Source organism: Phallusia mammillata, chromosome 7 (genome assembly GCF_965637545.1).
Source record: "Phallusia mammillata chromosome 7, kaPhaMamm4.hap1.1, whole genome shotgun sequence".
In the NCBI taxonomy this organism is placed as follows: Eukaryota; Metazoa; Chordata; class Ascidiacea; order Phlebobranchia; family Ascidiidae; genus Phallusia; species Phallusia mammillata.
In genome coordinates this window covers 22260738-22280796 of record NC_137258.1, presented here as the reverse complement: position 1 = coordinate 22280796, position 20059 = coordinate 22260738, and the positions used below count along the sequence as shown (strand labels likewise).

The 20059-nt window shown below is 36.3% G+C and overlaps 3 protein-coding genes across 4 annotated transcripts; all 3 read left to right on the top strand.

Annotated features, from left to right (window-relative positions):
* The first annotated feature begins 3476 nt into the window (after nt 1-3476).
* On the top strand, nt 3477-5558 carry LOC145238595 (uncharacterized). The gene is made up of 3 exons (XM_080101811.1): nt 3477-3629; nt 4002-4148; nt 4701-5558. The coding sequence occupies exons 1-3, from the start codon at nt 3545-3547 to the stop codon at nt 5192-5194; spliced, it is 726 nt and encodes a 241-aa protein (XP_079957937.1). The 5' UTR covers nt 3477-3544; the 3' UTR covers nt 5195-5558.
* A 1696-nt stretch (nt 5559-7254) lies between these two features.
* LOC145238420 (very long chain fatty acid elongase 4-like) lies at nt 7255-11426 on the top strand. 2 transcript variants are annotated; one of them, XM_080101572.1, is made up of 6 exons: nt 7255-7366; nt 7768-7955; nt 8339-8419; nt 9535-9706; nt 10444-10571; nt 10898-11426. In XM_080101572.1, the coding sequence occupies exons 1-6, from the start codon at nt 7315-7317 to the stop codon at nt 11072-11074; spliced, it is 798 nt and encodes a 265-aa protein (XP_079957698.1). In that variant the 5' UTR covers nt 7255-7314; the 3' UTR covers nt 11075-11426. The 2 variants fall into 2 exon arrangements, with proteins under 2 accessions (XP_079957698.1, XP_079957699.1); XM_080101573.1 differs by having other exon boundaries at nt 10444-10597; nt 10898-10990.
* Nucleotides 11427-12876: 1450 nt separating this feature from the next.
* On the top strand, nt 12877-18453 carry LOC145238421 (ras-related protein Rab-37-like). The gene is made up of 4 exons (XM_080101574.1): nt 12877-13061; nt 13341-13509; nt 13916-14109; nt 15918-18453. Exons 1-4 carry the CDS (start codon nt 12990-12992, stop codon nt 16155-16157), a joined length of 675 nt encoding a protein of 224 aa, XP_079957700.1. The 5' UTR covers nt 12877-12989; the 3' UTR covers nt 16158-18453.
* The last annotated feature ends 1606 nt before the right edge of the window (nt 18454-20059 follow it).

The window sequence follows — 20059 nt, the reverse complement described above, 5'->3', positions numbered from 1 at the left end:
TTAACACTACAAATAGTATGAGTGTAAAATATGCCGTATAATCATTCGAAAGTTAAACCTCAATTCTTTACATCAAAACAAATTAATCACTAAACTAAGCGAAAGTAAAGCGCCCAAATTTTACGACACCATAGTATTTTGAAATGATTGATATGTTTTCGCTATAACGACTAGCTATTGCCTGAAAAAAAATTTATCATATTTTTTAGCTTGGGGTAAACATAAACTATAGAAAATCACAACTCTTAATAGAAATTTGTTACATTTTCTACAACTTCAACTTTCATCTATCGCTAATGCAGCTAAATAAAGGTATAGTATGATCTTCATAAAATTGTTAACGGCATCTGTTGAGTACATTGCGCACCAACAACGTTGTATTAAAAGCCATTGCATTTGCTCTGCGATACATAGGCGCCTACAGCGAGTCGAACAGATTGGGCTGCCTTCCTTTCTACAGTCTGTGGTATACTTTTGTCTGTCTGGTATGCCCAAAACAATTAATTATTGAACACCATTTCAGCATGGGACCTTCCGTTGTACCTATAGTTTTGGTGATGCATGGCTTTGCAAGCATCTGTTGTTTCTAACATTTCATGACGTTAAAATTAATTTAGTCCAGTTTTAGACTAATGAAATGCGTTTTTAGTCAAAAACTAACGACACGCTTGTCGTAACTGCATGGGGTTTGACTAAAATCGCACTAAGAATCGAAATGAGGTGTCTTGTTTGTTTATTTACAACTATAAAGATTTACGGGGTTCGAACACAGGAAGCTCCCGTGGACAAATCCCGATCAGTTTTTTTATATCTGTATTTGGGTCAGGCGCGCCAGACCAAGTTAAGTTTTTTTTTAAATATATTTTTCACGGGGTTCGAACCCAGGACAACCCCGGGACGAATCCCGATCGTTTTTATGTCTATGTGTAGGTTAGGCGCTCCGGGTCATTCGACCTAGTTCCTGCCCAACTAAAGGCTTTTTACCAACACCTGAGAACACTTGCGTCAAAATATATGCCACAATCTGACCGCTAGATGATGCTTCGCAAGAATATATCAAGGATTGTTTGGCCTGAATGATTGTAAGTCATATTTAGACCTTCTGTTATCAGTTACCAGGAGAGACAAACCCAACCAAAAAACGCACAATAAAACCAAGTGCACTTACAATAATTTGTGTTAGAAAAAACACTTTAATTGGCGCTGGAAAAACAACAATAGGTTTCAAAAATTAAAACAAGATGCAAAAACAATCGATATTTTTGCCCAACACTTGCAAAACGCAACAAAAATATTGAAATACAGAAATTGTGATGTAAGATTTGTTGAAAAAAGAGGGTCTGTCAGGAACCAGGGTAACCAGTTTAAAATGTTTGGCTATATAGGCCAGTTAATTAAACAAAAGTCCCCAGCAGGGTATACCTTAGATGTGCAACGGATATGGTAAGGCAGAGTTGTAAGTCGAGTCGGGTTCGGGCTTGGATTTCTTAAAAAACGGACTCGATTCGGGCCTGACTTTGCACTTTGTGTCGGCAAGTAGCCCGTTGCTGGTCCTGACCTAATTTCAAACAGCCCTAAACGCCTTGTTTAACACCAATTGTTTATTGTGTTTGTTGTCTTGGTTTTTCCTGAGGCTTCAATGTACAGGCCTGTCAAACTTTCGGGCCTAAACGGGCTTCCCAAAAACGATTCGGGTTCGGGCCGGGTTTCGGACTTGCAGGTTAGGCCAGTGCTCTTCAACCTTTTTTGGTGTGGTGAACCCTTAAAGTCGTTGTGACGAACTCATGCACCCTGTTTACTTAAAAGGTAAACTGAGATAAAAAGCGATATGAAAAATCGTTATGCATATCATCTTGTCAGTTAACTCCAACCATATGTTCGCCAATTTTCTATGAAACATCAGCGAAAAAACCAACACTCGATATCCTAACATCACCCGAATGTAACACAGCCACTATCACATTAGACACGGGGATAAATCATCGAAAAAGTTTACCTGGGTTATGCATAAGTTGAAACCTACATCTTTTTTCTAATATCTTGAAAGTCAAAGAGTAATGGTTCATTAAAAGTTCGTGATGCACCCTTGTATACCTTTTCGTACTGGTACACCCCATGCATATTTTGGTGCACCCTACACCGGTTGAAGAGCACTGGGTTAGGCTACTTTCGGGTTCGGGCTCAAGTTTCTGGCCCGTTTACAACACTGTGGTGAGAATTCTAACGTGAGAACCTAATTCACAAAACATACTTTGTGGTGTCTCGTATCGGACGTCGAAACGTCGGCTTGTTATAGTAAAAACTACTGAAAGAGGCACATATTCGTTAATACATTATGCCTGGCAGCAACAGTTTATTTCATTTACAAAAGTTTGCAAAATACCAATGGGTCACTCAACGGGCATAAACGATTATTATTTAAAAGCATTGTAAGAAATGCTGACGGTTAGGCTTATTAGGGTTGGGTAAAACATAAAGGTTTTGTGATACGAATAACAATACTAAACCTAAAATTTAGTTCATAAACCTTTATTTCCCTATCACTATAAAGTAACTGCGTTTGCGCCATCTTTCGGAATTAAGCAAACTGTTGTGATTTGAGTTCTCATGTTATAGTAACTTAATTAAGGGTAAGGGGGTTTAAGCCCCTTTCTCCCTGGATATACGCCAATCGCTGAAAATAAAGAGACCAATTTTTTTTATAATGCACTGCTTTGCAATCATCTGTCGTTTTCCACAAAATGTTGCTGATCCAAGGCAGCTGGCGTATGTGCAAAACTATATAGCGTACAATGTGTCATGTATAAATATTAGTTAACAAACAAAACAACCTTTGCATCAAAATTGCCTGGGAAATGAAATTTTGTAAATTTTAAATCGCCTAGTTTAGACAATATGGCAGTGCAAAAACATAATTCTTTATGCTAAGGCAAACAAATCGATAATTACAAAACGAAACGAAAGCAGTTTAGCACTGCTCATTGTGTACAGCCACGAGAAAGTACTTTCGATGATGTAGAGCACTACAAATTGAAGTTGTAACGCATAAAAGCCACCACATTAAGTCAATAATGAAGCCGCAATTAAACTACATTTTGGCTGTCGAAACACGCTGAGCTAAAATGTCAAAGGAATTTCAAGTTTGCAACGAAAACAAACTTTTGCAAATCGTGCTACTCATGACGAAATGAAGCTAGAGTAATTAAGCGTTTAACAAACAAACATGTGTAGCGACGAGTTCGAGGCTTCAGTATCAACAATCAGCGACGTCAATAATCATTTTAATTAGCCTGGAACGTGCACCAATACTGTAGTGATTTAAGCTAAACGCTCAATTCTGCCACGCACGCACATTTAATGACCCCACGGCCCACGGCGCTAGCTCACATGAAAGCCGGTTGCCGTGCATAATTGCCTGACCAATCAGCGTCCCTTGTTTGGAGTTCTACTCTATAAAACCCAGCGCTTGGGATTAAAAAAATCATATTTTCTTGATTCAGCTTCTTCCTACTGCAGTTAAACCCAAGTCCATTGGAATTTGGTCATGGCGCGTCTTTTGCTTATTGCAGCTTTGGCTTTAATTGGAATCGCCGTCGTGGAATCGACAAGAAGTCTCAGTTCATCGGATGGTTTGTTAAAAAACTTTATTTCTTACAATTATTGTTCTTTAAATTTTACCAAATTCATTGCAGCCGACGTTATAACTCGTTTTAAACTGTTAGGCCTGAAATGAAACAACTTTTCTATTTGGACTGCTAACTAAAAGTATAGTTTATTTTTTAACGCTATTTCGTATTAAATTTTAAAGCAAACAACTTGCGAGCATATTTTTTCCAAATCCATGTGTTAAACACAATAAGCTTGAATTTTATGGTGTATAAAAAGCAGGTAATTGAACCAAAACTTAATGATCACTGCTTATATCTATATCTTAACGAAAATGTCATTAAATTACATTAACCACGGTACTTCAACGTCAAGTTATATTTTATTTATTGCAGTTCGATGCGTCACATCCCGATGGGGCGGTTGGGGAACTTGTAAACGGTACCAGCAATGTAGACCATATAACTCCTACTGCAAAATGCGATGGCGAAAAGTTTTGTACCGGATTGGTATTACACGTTGTTCATCCTTCGAAATCAAAGGTTCGTCTTCGTTTTAACACTTGGTTGAGTCATTTTTAAGGCAATTGCTGGATACAAAATCAAGTTAATTTTAATAAACTGATTGCCTTTCTTTTTTGGTTTTGCTGATTTTAAAGTAAAACGTTTTTTTAGTAAGGTGTAGCCTACTTCCTGATTTGGTATGGCATGTTTTTAGGCGTTTTTTAACCAATTTTGACAAAACTTCTTGTCAAGCCACTTGGGCGCCGAGCTTTTTGGCGGAATCAACCGGCCTTTACCACTAATACTTGAACTTAGTGATAACACCTTATCAAAAAAACGTATCCACTGTGTCTATCAACTCCAAACATTCCAAACTGTATGCAAGACTAGCCTGTGATGCGCTGTCTGCAGCTTATCATTTATTGACTCGACGCTTTTACAAGACTAGCTTAATCTTGTCCATCCCTGAGGCCCCTAAATCGAATATTTAGCGGGAAAAAATGATTAGACTTTGGAGAGCCCGGTCTACACCACCAATACTACTGCTCACTGCAACTTGTTTTTCGTTAACTCCCGTTTTATATCTTGCAGTATGTTCCCCACCCCGACTAAGCAATCCAGTTCAGTCGCCAAGACCGAGCAACGATGACGATGATTCATCCGATTCTAGCGATTCCTCATCTGACAGCAGTTCGGATTCTAGCTCTTCTTCATCCTCAAGTAGCAGCAGTTCCAGCAAAAGCTCCAAATCATCCAAATCTAGCAAAAGCTCCAAATCTTCGAAATCGCCAAAGAAGGGCTCCTCGAAATCAGGAAAGAGCAGTAACTCCAGTTCATCAAAATCAGGCAAGCGTGGTGGATCCGGTTCCTCGAAATCAGGAAGACGTGGTGGATCCGGTTCCTCGAAATCGGGAAGACGTGGGGGATCCGGTTCTTCGAAATCAGGAAGACGTGGGGGATCCGGTTCCTCGAAATCAGGAAGACGCGGAGGATCCGGTTCTTCCAAATCTGGACGTGGTGGATCCGGTTCCTCAAAATCAGGTGGATCCAACAACAACCACTACAACTACAACAAAAGATGGTAGATTGTGGAAACGGCAAATATTTCTTGTTTAGTGGTGAAAATGTGGTGTTATAAAAAAATTCCTGAATGCAAATTTATAAATAAAAAAAGACAATAGAATTAGCAGCTCAATTTGCAAACTACAAACAATATTAATAAAGTTCAAAAACTCGTATGGACCTTTAAAATTGAAGTTAATAAAATAACTGTGTTTTATACGTGATAAGTAGCAAACGTAATTACAACATTTGGCATTTAGTGAATTACAAACACAACGAAAGCAAAAAAATGTATCAAAAACCCCTGAAAATTTCATGGCTCTTTTCAATGTTGTCTTTTGGTCTTGCTTGTTCCTTGTATTGAATTACAGTTCAGTGGTTTGAACAATAAAACAAAGCACTCGCTTTGTCTTTTGCCCTTGTGTCGTCTTTCAAATGAGGCTTCGTACATAAGGCCAGACACGTTTTATCGCATTTTGCAGGCAGTTTAGGCTTGATGTTGACTTTGGTAAAAGCAGTATTATTTAGGAATATTGAAAAGTCCACACACTTCAATACACTGCGAAACATTTTCGACAAAACGAAATTAGTGGTATTGTTTTAAATGCAGAGATAGAATAAGTACATAGTTTAATTACGGCAAAACTGTAGTTTTGGCTCGAAACAATTCCAAATCTTCGGTATGTCATTTTGAAGTAAAAAAGGTTGTTATATTTTTGCCAAATGAGGGATTTTACTTTTAAAAGTCGCTTTACGAGCCTTTCATTTTCTAATATTAAGCAAATAAAAAACGATTCGCCCATTGAGGACACAAAGGATAATGGCTGTATATAGGCCTAAGTAATCTTAAGTGTGTTTAACGTGGTTGCATAACGAACAACTCTATACGAGGAGACGCCGTATAAAACTGCTGACTAACACTGGACAAAATGTCAGTGTAAGCAGCGTCATCGGGCCGTAACACTCTTTTACCGGCTTAAACCTTGTCGAAAAGAAAGCCATACGTTACACGTGGGTTCTGCTATATGGTATTGTCAGCTTGTAGGTAGCAACCACCTATGTTTAGCCTAGCCTATGAGGCATTAGCTATACCGGTTAAAACAAACTGTATATCTGTATGTAAGCGTTTGCTGCCAGGCATAATATCAAGTTTATAGAGCTTTTCAGGCAAATGCATTTCTATTCCGACGTTTCGACGTCCTTTACAGGTCGTCATCATCAGGGTAGCCTAAATAGCACTGTATGCGTAATTACCTGAAGAGCTCTACAAACCTGTATATTTAATGTAGGGAAATAGTTTATATTTTTACGGTAAAGGTTTTTATAAGGAGTTAGGGAAAATTAGCTGTTTATTTATAACTTACGTGAATTACCTTACCGCGTAATCTCCATGCGTTGATGCGTCTGCAACCAGATTGTCAGGAAGGATGTAGGTTTCTCATAAACCTCTTCGCTGAGACATAACATGTTTTCCATACAGGCTGTAATCTAACAAGTCGTGTTCGTAAAAAGTTTTTCTTCAATACTTGGTCGCATTGCTATATTTCAATGCAGTTTGCAACCAGGGTCCAAAAGGCTTAATGGAAAGGGTGTAGGCAACAGCCGGAGTATCGCAAAACAGAGCCCTGTGGCGCCTACTATTTTCGATCTGAGGAGTCTTATTGATTTAACTGGTGTGCAATTAAGCATTACTATTGTTGCTTTAAATCAGAAAAACGTTGCTGCTGGTTGTCTATTGTGGTTTTGGCATTTCTGCTTTTTAAAGAATTGCGGGTCATCTAAAAAGGCGTAACAATGAGGTTTTTGAAAAAAAAATCACTCAACTATCGCTGTCAGCGCTTGTTTGAACAACAGTCCTTCAAAAAATATGTTTTATAACGACTAAGAGCACGTAGTTGCTCTAAAGTGCTTCCTAAAATTGCAGCGAAAACATTGACTAAACGTTTTGCAAAACGCTACAACAGTCACGAATGTGCTATCATTTAAAAAGTTCAGTAAAAATGGTGCAAACGTTATCGTCCAACATTTTGAACGTCTTCGTTTTTCTTCAAAATTCTTCCAATACATAACATCGGCCAAACCAGTAACCAGTGTCATATTTTAGGTTTGGTTTAGATAATTCAAAATCAGATTGACTGCCACCATGTGGAACACTGTGAATTATCTACTACAGAACTTTCATGACCGAAAACCGGGTAAGTCATCTCACAGTGTTAAAAAAAATCTAAGCAAAAACCTCTCTATTCGACATAAAAGTAAGTAAATAAAGCTGTCCAGAGAAAAAACTCCTGTAGGCCTACAGTTCAGTGTTACCTTTTTTGTGTGAACCCAAATATTAAGCGTAAGTCAGTCGTTCCCAACTGGGGAGGAAATTTAAAACTTCAGGCGAGAAATTTATGTGTTTGTAAATAGATATCTTAGCTCTGGGAATATAAGTTAATGATAGAAGGTTTGAAACCACTGGCGCAAACTAAAAGTGTCTCAAAACACACGTCATGATCTTTTTTGCTACAATAATTCGTAATTTGGAAACGTCGAAGAATACGTAACAGATATGGTATCTTATGTATTGAATAGCTTCACTGTTGTGTTGCAGATGAACGTACAAAAGACTGGTTTATGGTGGAAGGGCCATGGAGTGTTGTGATGGTGTTGGCAGTTTATCTGTGGTTTTGCGTGAACTGCAAGAAATTCATGGAAAAACGCCCGGCGTTCGAGTTCAAAAAAGTTTTGATGGCTTACAATATGGTGATGGTTCTTGTGTCTGCTTACACCGTTTACGAGGTGAATAGATTATAATTGAAAATTTTGAATGATTTAAGAATGTATGTGTAAAACACATGTCTTTTGAAAGATTATTTCATGCTTCATTTCTGGCGAACAACTATTTCAGTGTTAATCTGCAGCAGGCTTCAAACAATCTTCTTTTAAACACAATTTTGACTCTATTTGAATAAGATTTTTTAAATACTGACGATGCCTTAACAGGGGAAATATATATATATATCTCCGTTTTAGGCTTATTTTGAGTAAGAAACGTTGCTACTTCAGTGTTGCTGTTTAAACAGGTTATACACAGCTGTCGTTGACATTTACAAGCCTACTGTTGGAGGGATAGATTTTTTACCCACCAATATTATTTTTCTTAATCTGTGTTTGAATTTCAGTGTGTTACGGTGGCGTATCTTTCCGGCTACAGCTTCGTGTGTCAACCAGTGGACTTTTCCAACAGTCCGCTTGCGTTAAGGGTAAGTTGAAAACGTCTTTGATTTCAACTTTAGGCTATGTTCCCTATAACTATATGTTGAAATACTTTGTTGTTATGTTCACACCCGTGTGATTTGTACAATAACTGAAATCATTCTAGCTGTTAAAACACCTTGCAATGGCTCGTTTAAAAGTTGACTTGTTTAAAAAATTCATCGCAGAATTTTATTGCGACTTAACAGCAAAAACTTGCCCATTTTTAGGCTTGGCTCATAATTTTTTAAATTTTGCAGCACTGCTGTTAAAAATAAATGTCTTAATGGGCTGTAAAATAAATGTCGTCATGGGAGGTAATACACCATTTTTGTGATGGAATTACCGCGATAATGTTTTGTTGAATGCGACAGCTGTAAACAACCGGAAACATACTTCCGGATTTTGAAGTTTGCGCTCGAGTCACAGCAGTTACACGTTAAAACCAGGACCATAAAAAAATCTGTAACAGCTTATCGTGCGCTGATCATTATTTATTGCAGTATAGACCTACTTTAAATATGCCGATGTATGTACGGTATTGACGCAGAAAAACATGTAATTAGTTGCTGTAAGACGCACGAATTGCCTCTTTAACACTTAACACTTTTAACGCAGGTTCGCTACAAAGTCCAGCCATTTCAATAAAGTTGTTAACTGATGGGTTGTGTTAGTCGGTTAGAAGTTTTTCGACTTCAGTCAAAGCCTTCATGGTGCCCTTGCACAATTTATTGCTAAAAATACTTCACAAACCTGGTTCACCAAATACTAAATACAACCTTGCGTTTCGAACAAGCAAATCGAAATAAGCATCCTTTGTGTTAATTTACAAAACCTTCGGAACACTAGATACGGATCTATTTATAAGTTTAATGAAAAAACGGCCTAAATATATAAAAAAGCGACATGCTTTGGTATTGAAACGTTTCGGCAATTGCTCATGCCATCATCAGTAATATGAGGGGCCACATTGGTTGCAACCATTTGTAACCACTTGAGTCAAGTAAAAGATAAATAATAAAAGTGCGAAACGTTTGATTAATAAAGCATATCGCTTTTTACGTCGATTTGGGCCGTTATTTTTCTTGTTTAACTTTGGATACAGAACCTTGTTATTGCGTAGATGGCACGGGTTATTTGGATTTACTACCTCACCAAGTTTGTTGAGATGCTTGACACGGTTTTCTTCGTACTTCGCAAGAAGTTTTGTCAAGTGACCTTCCTGCATGTTTACCACCATCTTACGATGGCATTTAACGGGTGGCTGGGAGTAAAATACGTCGGAGGGGGTCAAGGTAAAAAATTAATAAACAATGTTCTATTATAATGGACAAGTCAATTCTTATACTTTTCAATAAGACACTGAAGATTCTTGTATAAGCGAAATATATTTTTTTTGCACGAAAACTAACTGATTTTAGCATTAAACAAACGTTTCCAATCCTAATTAGATCATTTCTGTTTACCTCATAACACGACAAATACCTTTGGCGGACTTATGGGGTGACGGCTGCTGGGCTATAGCCTAACCATGCCCCCCCAATCCCTATGTTTTATTGCGTTTTTGCCCTACTAACGACATTTCTCCAGCGGTTTCCCAAAATTTGCCAGTAGCCTAATAAATAATTCGTTTAAGCAAATATGGCTATTTTTTGGTATTTAAATGAAACACTTGCGGTCTCTTAAAACTACTTAGCGGTTACCCAAACCAAACCTTAAAAAAAACCTGCCTATAAGTATAGGAAACCCTTCAAGTTTCATCTAGAGGCTCCATACGACCCTAATCCGCCCTTGAAATTGACAACCAACATAGTCATATAACACTTTCAACGTTACAACTTAGTTTTGATCTTATTTGTGAACAAACGCAGTCTGCCCAACACAGTAAATTGTTTTCTTTCAACATTTTTGTGCGTATTCATCTACAAAGTGTGCCCGAACAAAACTATAATTTTTTAATGTGCCACGCCTTATAGGGCTAAATGTTGCGCTACAAGTCGTATAAGTTTTTTAACAACCCTACCCTTTTCAGTTTTCTTGATCTGCGCTGCCAACTCTTTCATCCACGTTATAATGTATTTGTACTATTTGCTGTCGGCTTTCGGTCCTGAAGTAAGAAAACACCTCTGGTGGAAGAAATATCTCACTACTCTGCAACTTGTAAGAATATTTAGTCTTTCTAAAACGTAAATATACCTTACACAAACATAGTAGATTATGTCAAACATTATTAGAAAAATTAAGGGTGCTATTTTAAAACCAACTTTAAAGTTAATGCATTTTTCTTGTGCGGTCATTTTAATTACTGGGGCGAACTAGATTCTCATTTTGCCCCTTATTTGCTGGCAACAAAGTCATGTTTGTAGGCTACGTTCAGTTTCAACCAGCTGTTCGTGCTCTTTGTGCCACTTATCGAAATTTATAATGTACCGCTGACGTGAGGTATGGTGTATTTTTCGTCTGTTTGTATTCGTTTTGTTTTTCAGATACAATTCGTCACCATTTTAGCGCATTCAACAGTGAATTTCTGTGTTGACTGCGACTTTCCTGATTGGATCAACATTATGTCGATTTTCTATGCAATTTCGCAATTTGTTCTCTTTGTTAACTTTTACAAACATGCTTATTCAAAAACCAAGCAAAGTGGGCTGAAATCCCAGTAATACCTCAAATGTTTTACATGTATTAAGTTTATGGAGCTTTTCTAGGATACACTAAATACAATTACTATTTTATGCTTGGCACCAGTAGCTTATATAGCCTATATGTCTTACATTCCTGTTTAGTAAAATATGTACCGTTTAAGTCAGGGGTGTACAACTTTTAGTGGATTATACCCATTATGCTAAATTATTGAACATGCTTTAATTGCATTGAAATAATAAAGCGGCCACAATTAAATTTCTCTATTTTAAGTCAAAACTTTTGCACAATTTTTTCGTTTTTGTTCATTTTAAAGAGTTTATACATGTAATGTATGCAGATTTAATTCCAATACAAGATATGTGTTGCAAATTTGCAGTGTGAACTGGTTTAGCCCTTGAGAAATATGCAATTAGTAACAGAAAAGATTTGAAATTTGCTTTTGATTACCAAGGAATTATAACAGACAAACCAACAGGAATAAATTAAGAAGCCGCTGCAACGTTAAATCTTTAAAGACCAATGATATTTTCTTAACCTACTTAACAACGCAACCAATTTTCACGTAACAGGCCTCTTTTATAGCAATACCACTGACCGGTTTATGGCATGAGAAGCCATATGTTAAAGCACACGGGCAAAATACGGCAATTATACCAGTGTACCCTGAAACCGCGAATATATTTGTCTCCGCATGTTTGGTGGGAAAGTAGACAAACTTACAGGTCGAACTTTAGCCAACCTAAATAAAACCTTTGGTTTGTATCTTGGATATGCATGTCGTTCGTATACAACTTAACTGAGATTTGACACTTCGAAACAACTAAAAAGCATGTAAACTACCCTAATTGCTCAGTAATAAAAGCGCGTAAAAACTGTAGGCCATTCACCTATTGTGCTATACCCACTATTTCGCGCTTCGTAACGTCCCAACGTTGCGCAGCTATTTCTGTCTTGGTGAATGTTTTAGTGCAATTGTGTCGCTATGTTTTCTTTAAACAAGCAAAATAAACTTCTCTGAACTCAATCATGTAACATTTTGGTGACAACCGGGCTTAATAGAATCCGTGCATTGCATCTAGTTACCTAATTATCAAAGCATTGGAAAAACGGCTGAAGCCCAAACATTAAACAATGAGCATATTTATACAGTGGTGGGGTTCAAACTTTTTTTGTCAGCCGGTTCTATGAAAAAAGTCATACATCTTAGCCGGTTCAGTTGCCAAAAGTCCATTGACAGTAACCAGTAATGCTATCCGGTTGGCTGATCTCATAAAATTTCGTGAGACGGTTCTACAGAACCGGTGCGAACCGGCTGAATACCACCACTGTATTTAAAGTTAAACCAAATAGTAGTTGAACAAAATGTTTGTACATTATTTTTTCTTCGGAAGTGGTGACAAAATGCTACGCTTGTTTAGCGCCTAGGCAACAAGCGAAGCGCAAAACGCAGTCAGCCGTGACGGTTAATTTGATAGCGGTAAATACGTCAGAGATGGTGAATCTTTTTAGAATGCTGCGTTTTCCGCATTTTTGTCAGAGCGGTTTTCATGCGGAAATGGCTTTTAACTAGAAAAGTAGTTGTTTCAGCTATATATAGTTTTTTGCAGATAGCATGATAAAGCTTAATATTTGTTGGTTAATTGTTGTGTTAGACGCTAATGTGATTTTTAACAGACCTAGCTTTTAGAAGGCTTATTAGACCAAAAACAAATTAAACGTTGTCTTTTTAGAAAAATAAAACGTTTTCGTGTAACTTTAAAAGCAATATTGCTTGTATTTACGCTACTTTTTAGTATGTGTTTTTTGTATATTAACATATGTTTCTTTTCTTTGGGAAGTGATACTACATCATGATTTAAATGCTGTCATACTGTGTATGTTAAACCTTTCAATGTGGAATTAATCAAGTGAAAAACAAATTGACTGACACCAATGAATGGTCGAAGCAGAAATAATGGACTTCCGAAGTCCAGGTCATCGACTGAATTTGATCTCACCTTCAAGGTAAATGATACAAGTTGACAAAAGTGTAACATTTAAAATAAGCCATGTGCCGCTTTGGAACTGTATTCTGACTTGGTATAATATCTGTCATATCGTATGTTACATATGGCAGGTGGTTGTTATTTTTTCTTGCACAATTTTTTTCTCTTTCATTGGTGTAGTAAAATTTGTTGCCTCGCTGTTTTGGGTCGCGCGTCAAAACCATGGTTCCAGATGTACCAAATGTACCAAAAATACACAAAAAGTTCTAAAAATTCATAATTTGTGAAACTGTTTTAGGTCATGTTAATTGGAGATTCTGGTGTGGGAAAAACTTGTTTACTTGTCCGTTACAAAGACGGCGGATTCCTAGGTGGCAATTTTATTTCAACTGTTGGTGTTGATTTCAAGAATAAAATTGTTACAGTGGAGGACAAACGAATCAAATTGCAGATATGGGACACAGCAGGTATAAGTATAGTTGAATTAAATAATTTTATTTGTGGTGAAAGTTGCTAGAGCACCAATCTAAATAAATATAGTCTGTAAAACTATACCGGTAATCACAGTAAGCCAGGCCCATTGAAGGCGTCATACTGAATCAGCTGGTCAAATCAGCATTCCCATATGACAAGGCGTAGGCTAAAAAATCTGTGGGATTTAAACCAATGACAGGAGTCTTTCCGGGACTCGCACTCTATCAACTGAGCTATGCAGGCTTAGCAGTGAACCCATCAAAAGCAGAATCACAAACACCATTGCCTGCCTTGTATGCTGCACATGTCAGCTTTGTAGTATACTGGTAATCAATTACAAAAAGGTGCCCACAGAAATGGTTATCCCATGTTGCTGAATAATATGTTTGTCCGACTTAGGTCAAGAAAGGTTTCGCAGTATGACCCATGGATTTTTCCGTGACGCACATGCCCTAATCCTTGTCTACGATATCTGCAATGCTGCTTCCTTTTCAAATGTCATGGGCTGGATGAGTGACATACGAAGACATGCGGCACCCAAAGTCACCTTAATGCTGGTTGGAAATAAATCAGATTGTTCAGCAAAACGTGAAGTAAGTTTTGGCATTGAGTTCCAACTTTTAATAAACAGAAAGTATATTAACAAACTTGTGTTGTGGCAGTCAGAAATACCAAACTAAATTGTTAAATTATCAATTTTTAGCCATGGTTATACTATCTCATGCTTGAGAGAATTAAATCAAAATGTAGGGGGAGGGAGATTATAAATCAATACTCCAGCTGGAAGCAAAAAGTACATGTTATTTGCATATTGTTGGCAACGTTTGTTGTTATTTTCATTTTTTAGGGGGGTAGCTTGGTCACAATTTTACACAAAACTGAGAGTTTGAGTTACGTTTGAATGAACAATTTTTCACATTTATTGCAATTCAATTTTTTTTAAGCAAAAATATTGATTTAATTGCACAGAAAATATCATCATCCAAACTACAATTTTTTCAACATGTATGTATACACATTTTTGTTAATTCCTTTTCAAACGTGATATGTTTCATTCCACACATGGTTGAAGTCTAAGCAGTGGGATGCCGCTTGTTCAAACAACTCCCTTTTAACGCGTCACTACTCTAGTATCACAAATATGCTTGAAGTAGTTTTGTTTGTATAAACGCCCATTGTATAGATATGTGATATTTTTGAACACAGCAAACATTACTCAATAGTTTGTACATGTAGACTTTTTGCAATATTTGTAACATTATGTCTACCTTATGCGTATTTATAGATACATCTATTGTTAAAATAGTCTAATGACTCGTACCCCTATATTTTGGTACTTGCCTACATAAAAATATCCGTAATAAAGACCAAAAATAGCAAATATTTAACTAACTAGTGAAAAATGAGTAACTTTTATATATGATATGATTAATTTTTGTGTAAACACATTTTAAATAAAATAGTATTGTACATATTTTTGTGTCACTGTTAACTATAACTCGAATAGAATAAGTTTTACCTGTTTGTGAATTGATAGAAATTTTATTGAAGAGGGATTAACAATACTCAAAAAGCCTTTCAAAGCATTTCTGTTTTTCTCTGCCATAACAGTTCAATATCAATTGTCCAGCTGACAAAAATATTGATTTTTTCATCTGTGGTCACTGTAAGGCAGGTTTTAAATGGGGCATTTGGAAATATATTCCCTACAGAAAAAGCAATTGATTTCTATTTCGATCAAATTATATATAAATAATGAATGATTTGAAACTTTTATATTGAGCTGGAACACTTTTAAAACCTCAAAAGCCCCTTGATTGATTTTACACTTAGTTGTATCCTTTTGCAATTATAAGCTTCCGAATAATTTTGCTTCATCCAAAACATATAAATGTAATATATTAAGAAAAAATAATTAAGGTTGTACTATCTTAGTTTTAAACAATGCGTGCAAAGTTGTTCATGAACTTACTGTGCTTCAGTGATTTTGAAATGATTTGCTACTTCAGTTACACTTTGTGTTTCACCCCTTGTTGAAGTCCCCTAGCAGAAGTGCTATCTTTATTTTTCATTAAGATTTGAAGACCTAAGAAAAGATCACATTATAAATTCAAGTGTGGTGATGTTAACAAAAGTTTTGTACAAGTAAAAACGAAAATGAAAACCAACCAAAATTTGAAAAAATCCAACCAAAATACCAAACATGCGTATATCATCAGCCTGAAGTACAATATATGTTTTAAATGCTGATAAGTTCTGTGTTTTTTGGGCCCACTTAAATTGTTTTGCCAAAAAAAAAATGTTGGAAATGTGTTTATTCCCATATAAAAACAGCTTCTTGTAAAGAATTATTCGTGTTTAAAATGTTGAATAAAATTGCATTATTTGTTTATGTATATAGGTGCTCTACCGTGACGGTGAAAGACTAGCACAAGAAAACAACATTGCATTCCTTGAAACAAGTGCAAAAACTGGTTCGAATGTTGATGTGGCATTTATGGGAGTCGCAAAGGAGCTTTTCCAGAAATCACTGACTGCTGCAGACTATATTGGAACCCACAGGGACCCTAACAACAAGTTTAATCTTAAAGATTACATTGAAACTGAAAAAGAGCCGGCAGGATGTTGTGGCAGAAGATAAAGGTTCAAAAGATGTCAAAGGCATTAGTACATAAAGGCTCAAATACACCTTAAGAAAAGAACTAATTTTTGGTTGTATGTTTTGAGTAAGTCCATGAAGTGGGTAAAGCCAGTGGTGGGATTCAAAGTTTTTGTCAGTCGGTCCTGTCACAAAACTTCCATTTTTTGGCTGATTTTGTTACAAAAGTCCATTGACAGTAAACAGTAATGCTAACTGGTTAGCTGATCTCATAAAATTTTGTGAGACGGTTCTGTAGAACCGGTGCGAACCGGCTGAATCCCACCACTGAGTAAAAACATCACTTGATAGGTGGTGACTGTTCAAAATGTTTTAATCCACAATTATGGCATTTTGGTTTCTTCTTGCAAACATTGTGTTTTACATGTGTGTGGTTGATATGTATATGTTATCAAACTGTAAGATACAAGCTTGCATAAAATATTTTACAGGGCAAATGTGCTTTTGTTTTCTGTAATTTGCTAAACCCTTGTCAACCAGCAATACACAAAACTCAGAAATTTACTTATTTCCTTCCAGGTTTTTTTTGGTGCAATTGGGTGAAAACTGCCTAAAGCAAAATTTGAAAACCATTAAAGTTGCTTTTTGTTAGTATTGCATCCAAACATATCATAATTGTCATCAGTAGGCTTTGTATTGTGTGTATTCGGCACTATCTGTATTATCTTAGTCTTCAATCATGAATTCTTATGACAATCAGTATGTTCAGATAATTCGTCATATTCATTTGGTGATTTTGTTGTACATTTTCAGTATTTTATGGGTTTTTTAGCTTTTGTGTAAAGTTGTTTTCCTAATATCAAAAACATCACCATTTACAACACAAAGTATTTTACCATTTTATAGTCTGCTATTGTGATGATACCAAACTAAAAAGTTATCTTTTGTAGTCATTTTACATCTAATTTTGTTCGTAAATGTTAGCCAAGAGGCCATAACAGAATAATAGAAAAAATATAATCTGCTAATATCATCTAAGCCAGTGGTTCCCAACCTTAATCAACTAATTCCTTGCCTAACAATTCAAAACATTTGTATTCCTCCCCAATAGACTACATAGTAGTTGCTCAACCATGCAAAGATCATTCAAAATTTGGTCTTTTATCAAATTCACAGGTTATATTCTCAAAACTTGTATTCACAAACCACATTTATTTAAAAGGAAAATTTCTCCCTTTAAGTTTAAATTTTGTCCCGGTTGGGAACCACTGATCTAGGCATTAGAACGAATTTTTCTTTATTTTTTTGGTAAACCCCATTCGGCAATGTCTTCCAACTGTTTCTATTGAAATCCTTGTTAATTTATCAAAGGTGCTTGTTGTTCAGTTCGTTGCTTGTACAGTTCATCACTTGCTGTTCATATCTCTTCACAAGTTGCAAACTTCCATATGTGCTTCTGTTCACTGTGCATTAAGTCAAGTGCAACACATACCCTCAACTTGTAGGGCATGTTTAATAACCCGAATATTTCTATTTGCTGTTGTGTTGAGGAAATTTCAAGACTCTTAGATTTCGTTGTTGTAAATGTCATGTTGTTTTACATCTTTTTGTGTGAACCTGTCCAAAATGTTTTGATACTGCGCTTTTATTGTTGCCGCTTTTCAAACATTTTGTTCCTATCCATCCATATCCAACAATTTTGAAACAGATTATAGTGACTTGATGTCAGGTACTTTCCGAAATTATCTAATCATTAGTTTCAAGAAACAAGTTTATTGTGTTTTGGCAATTTTGTTGGAGTGAGACACAAAATCTAAATAGTTTAGGAAATGTGTTGTATACTGTTTATGTGCTATATATAATGTTTATATGCTTTACCATATATTGCAATGTATTGGGTCAATGCAATTAGTTTTTCTGTAATAATAATTATACTTTCCATTCATTTATGTTACAATATCCATAAGTAAACCTTGGGTAATCCGGATCTTTGCCTAATCCGGACAAACGTTTGCTGTTTTAACACAGCATATCTGTATCTTGTAGTTTTCCAAGTCATATTAGCACATAACTGATAAACTAAAATCTCAAATCGCTCTTCCATTTTTGGTTGGTGTAAATTTGCACATTTTGTGTTGAGAACTCGTTTTATCTGTCATTTGTACAATGTTTGCGTCGTTGCTTTTGCACATGATATGTTATTGTACATTTTGCCTGACATTTAAGTAGTGCATGTTCGCAAACACGCGCAAATATATACATATATATATATATATATATATATATATATATATATATATCCTCCGCTATACAACAATACATATTGGTCACTAACATATATTACGGATCTTGACTTAACCGAACGTCCAATAAGCAGAGCGCGACAGGAGAACAAGTGGCGCCACCCAGTGTCGTGGTTAAAATATCATAGCGACACTATTGCACTAAAACAATCACCAAGTGGAAAAAAGCAGTGCAACGTTAAATCGTCATGGAGCTCAAAGCAGTGAAAGATACAATTGGTGGATGATGGCTAAATACGCCGCAGCTACACCGTAGTGCGACAGAGGCTTACAAAAATTGAGGTTGGCGCATTTTGTGGTAAAAAACTACTCTGTGTGGGTGGGCTTGACGTTTGCGTGACTTGTTGATAAGTTGCAATAAAAGTGAGCGGCTCCGGCGTATTAGTTATGTTTATATCGCTTGGTGAACGAAACATAACAACGCAATTGCACTGAAACATGTACCAGGGCGGAAACAGTTGCCAAACATTATGGAACTTCATACTTCAATCATGGCTATAAACGCGCCCAACTACACCTACAAGCGTTTATAGACAGCGTGAAGTCGCCACAAGGGCAACGGTTAATTACACTGACAAAATTCATGCCAGAACACGAGTATATCCATTTTAAACGCATTTTTTCTCTTCAATTGCACAGTTTATTCGGATTAGCTTTTTCAACATTCACGGAATTCTTATTGGTCACACTTTCCGGCAGCCTTTTTTACACTAAAACCAATGTAACAAATAAACTATAAATTGCTTTCTTATAATCATATATACTGAATGTAACAAATAAATATGGTCGGTGCATGTTTTGGGGTCAAAGTATCTGACAAAAGCTACATCAAGGTCAAGTCGTGGTCAATTACTATAACATACGTTGCAAAGGATGTATAACTTCCTGAAGCAAACCCGACGCAAGTCCAACACTATATTTCCTACGCATATTGGATTTGTATAAAGCAATAATGTAATTGTACTGAGGAAGCCATAAGGGTAATGTGTACAACGCATTGACAACATTTTGGACCAAGTGACTTGAGGCTGTTTGGGCAGTAACTGTTTTGTTGGTAAAAAGGAGTTAAACTGTTTGATACGCGCTAGGAATCTACCGCAGCATTTGTGCATTAAGTTAAAGACACAATTCATGGGAAACTGGTGGGTTGACAGTATAGGAAGTTTGCTTGTAGTTTGGCGCTTAAAGGAAAAATATTTAAATCTATTTCAATACAATGTACCAAGTTGGTCTAGGGGTAAGGTATGCAATAGTTGCAGTGAAATCCTGTAAACACAAAATTAAGTTTATTTCGCTTTGTGGCAGGGTTCATCCAGATCTAATAGACTTAATTAAAAAGCAGGTCTAAATAGTCTGGCCAAATGTAGCGATTGTCAACCAAAAATTGTAGCTGATTTCAACTGTGTTTAAACGGCAGATGACACCTTACATTTGTTTTCTGTATGAATTAATGGTATTATGTAACTAATTATGGTGTGCTATATAACGGTGCGAAATAATGTGTTAGTATTCATTCTGTTGGTAACATATTGACAATAAAATGTGATAAACCCTATCAACGAGAAAACCGCTTTGTTTCCAAGCTCTTAAAACAAAAAAGGTTTGAAGCCGGGGGCAGTACCCAATTGCCACACCTCTCTC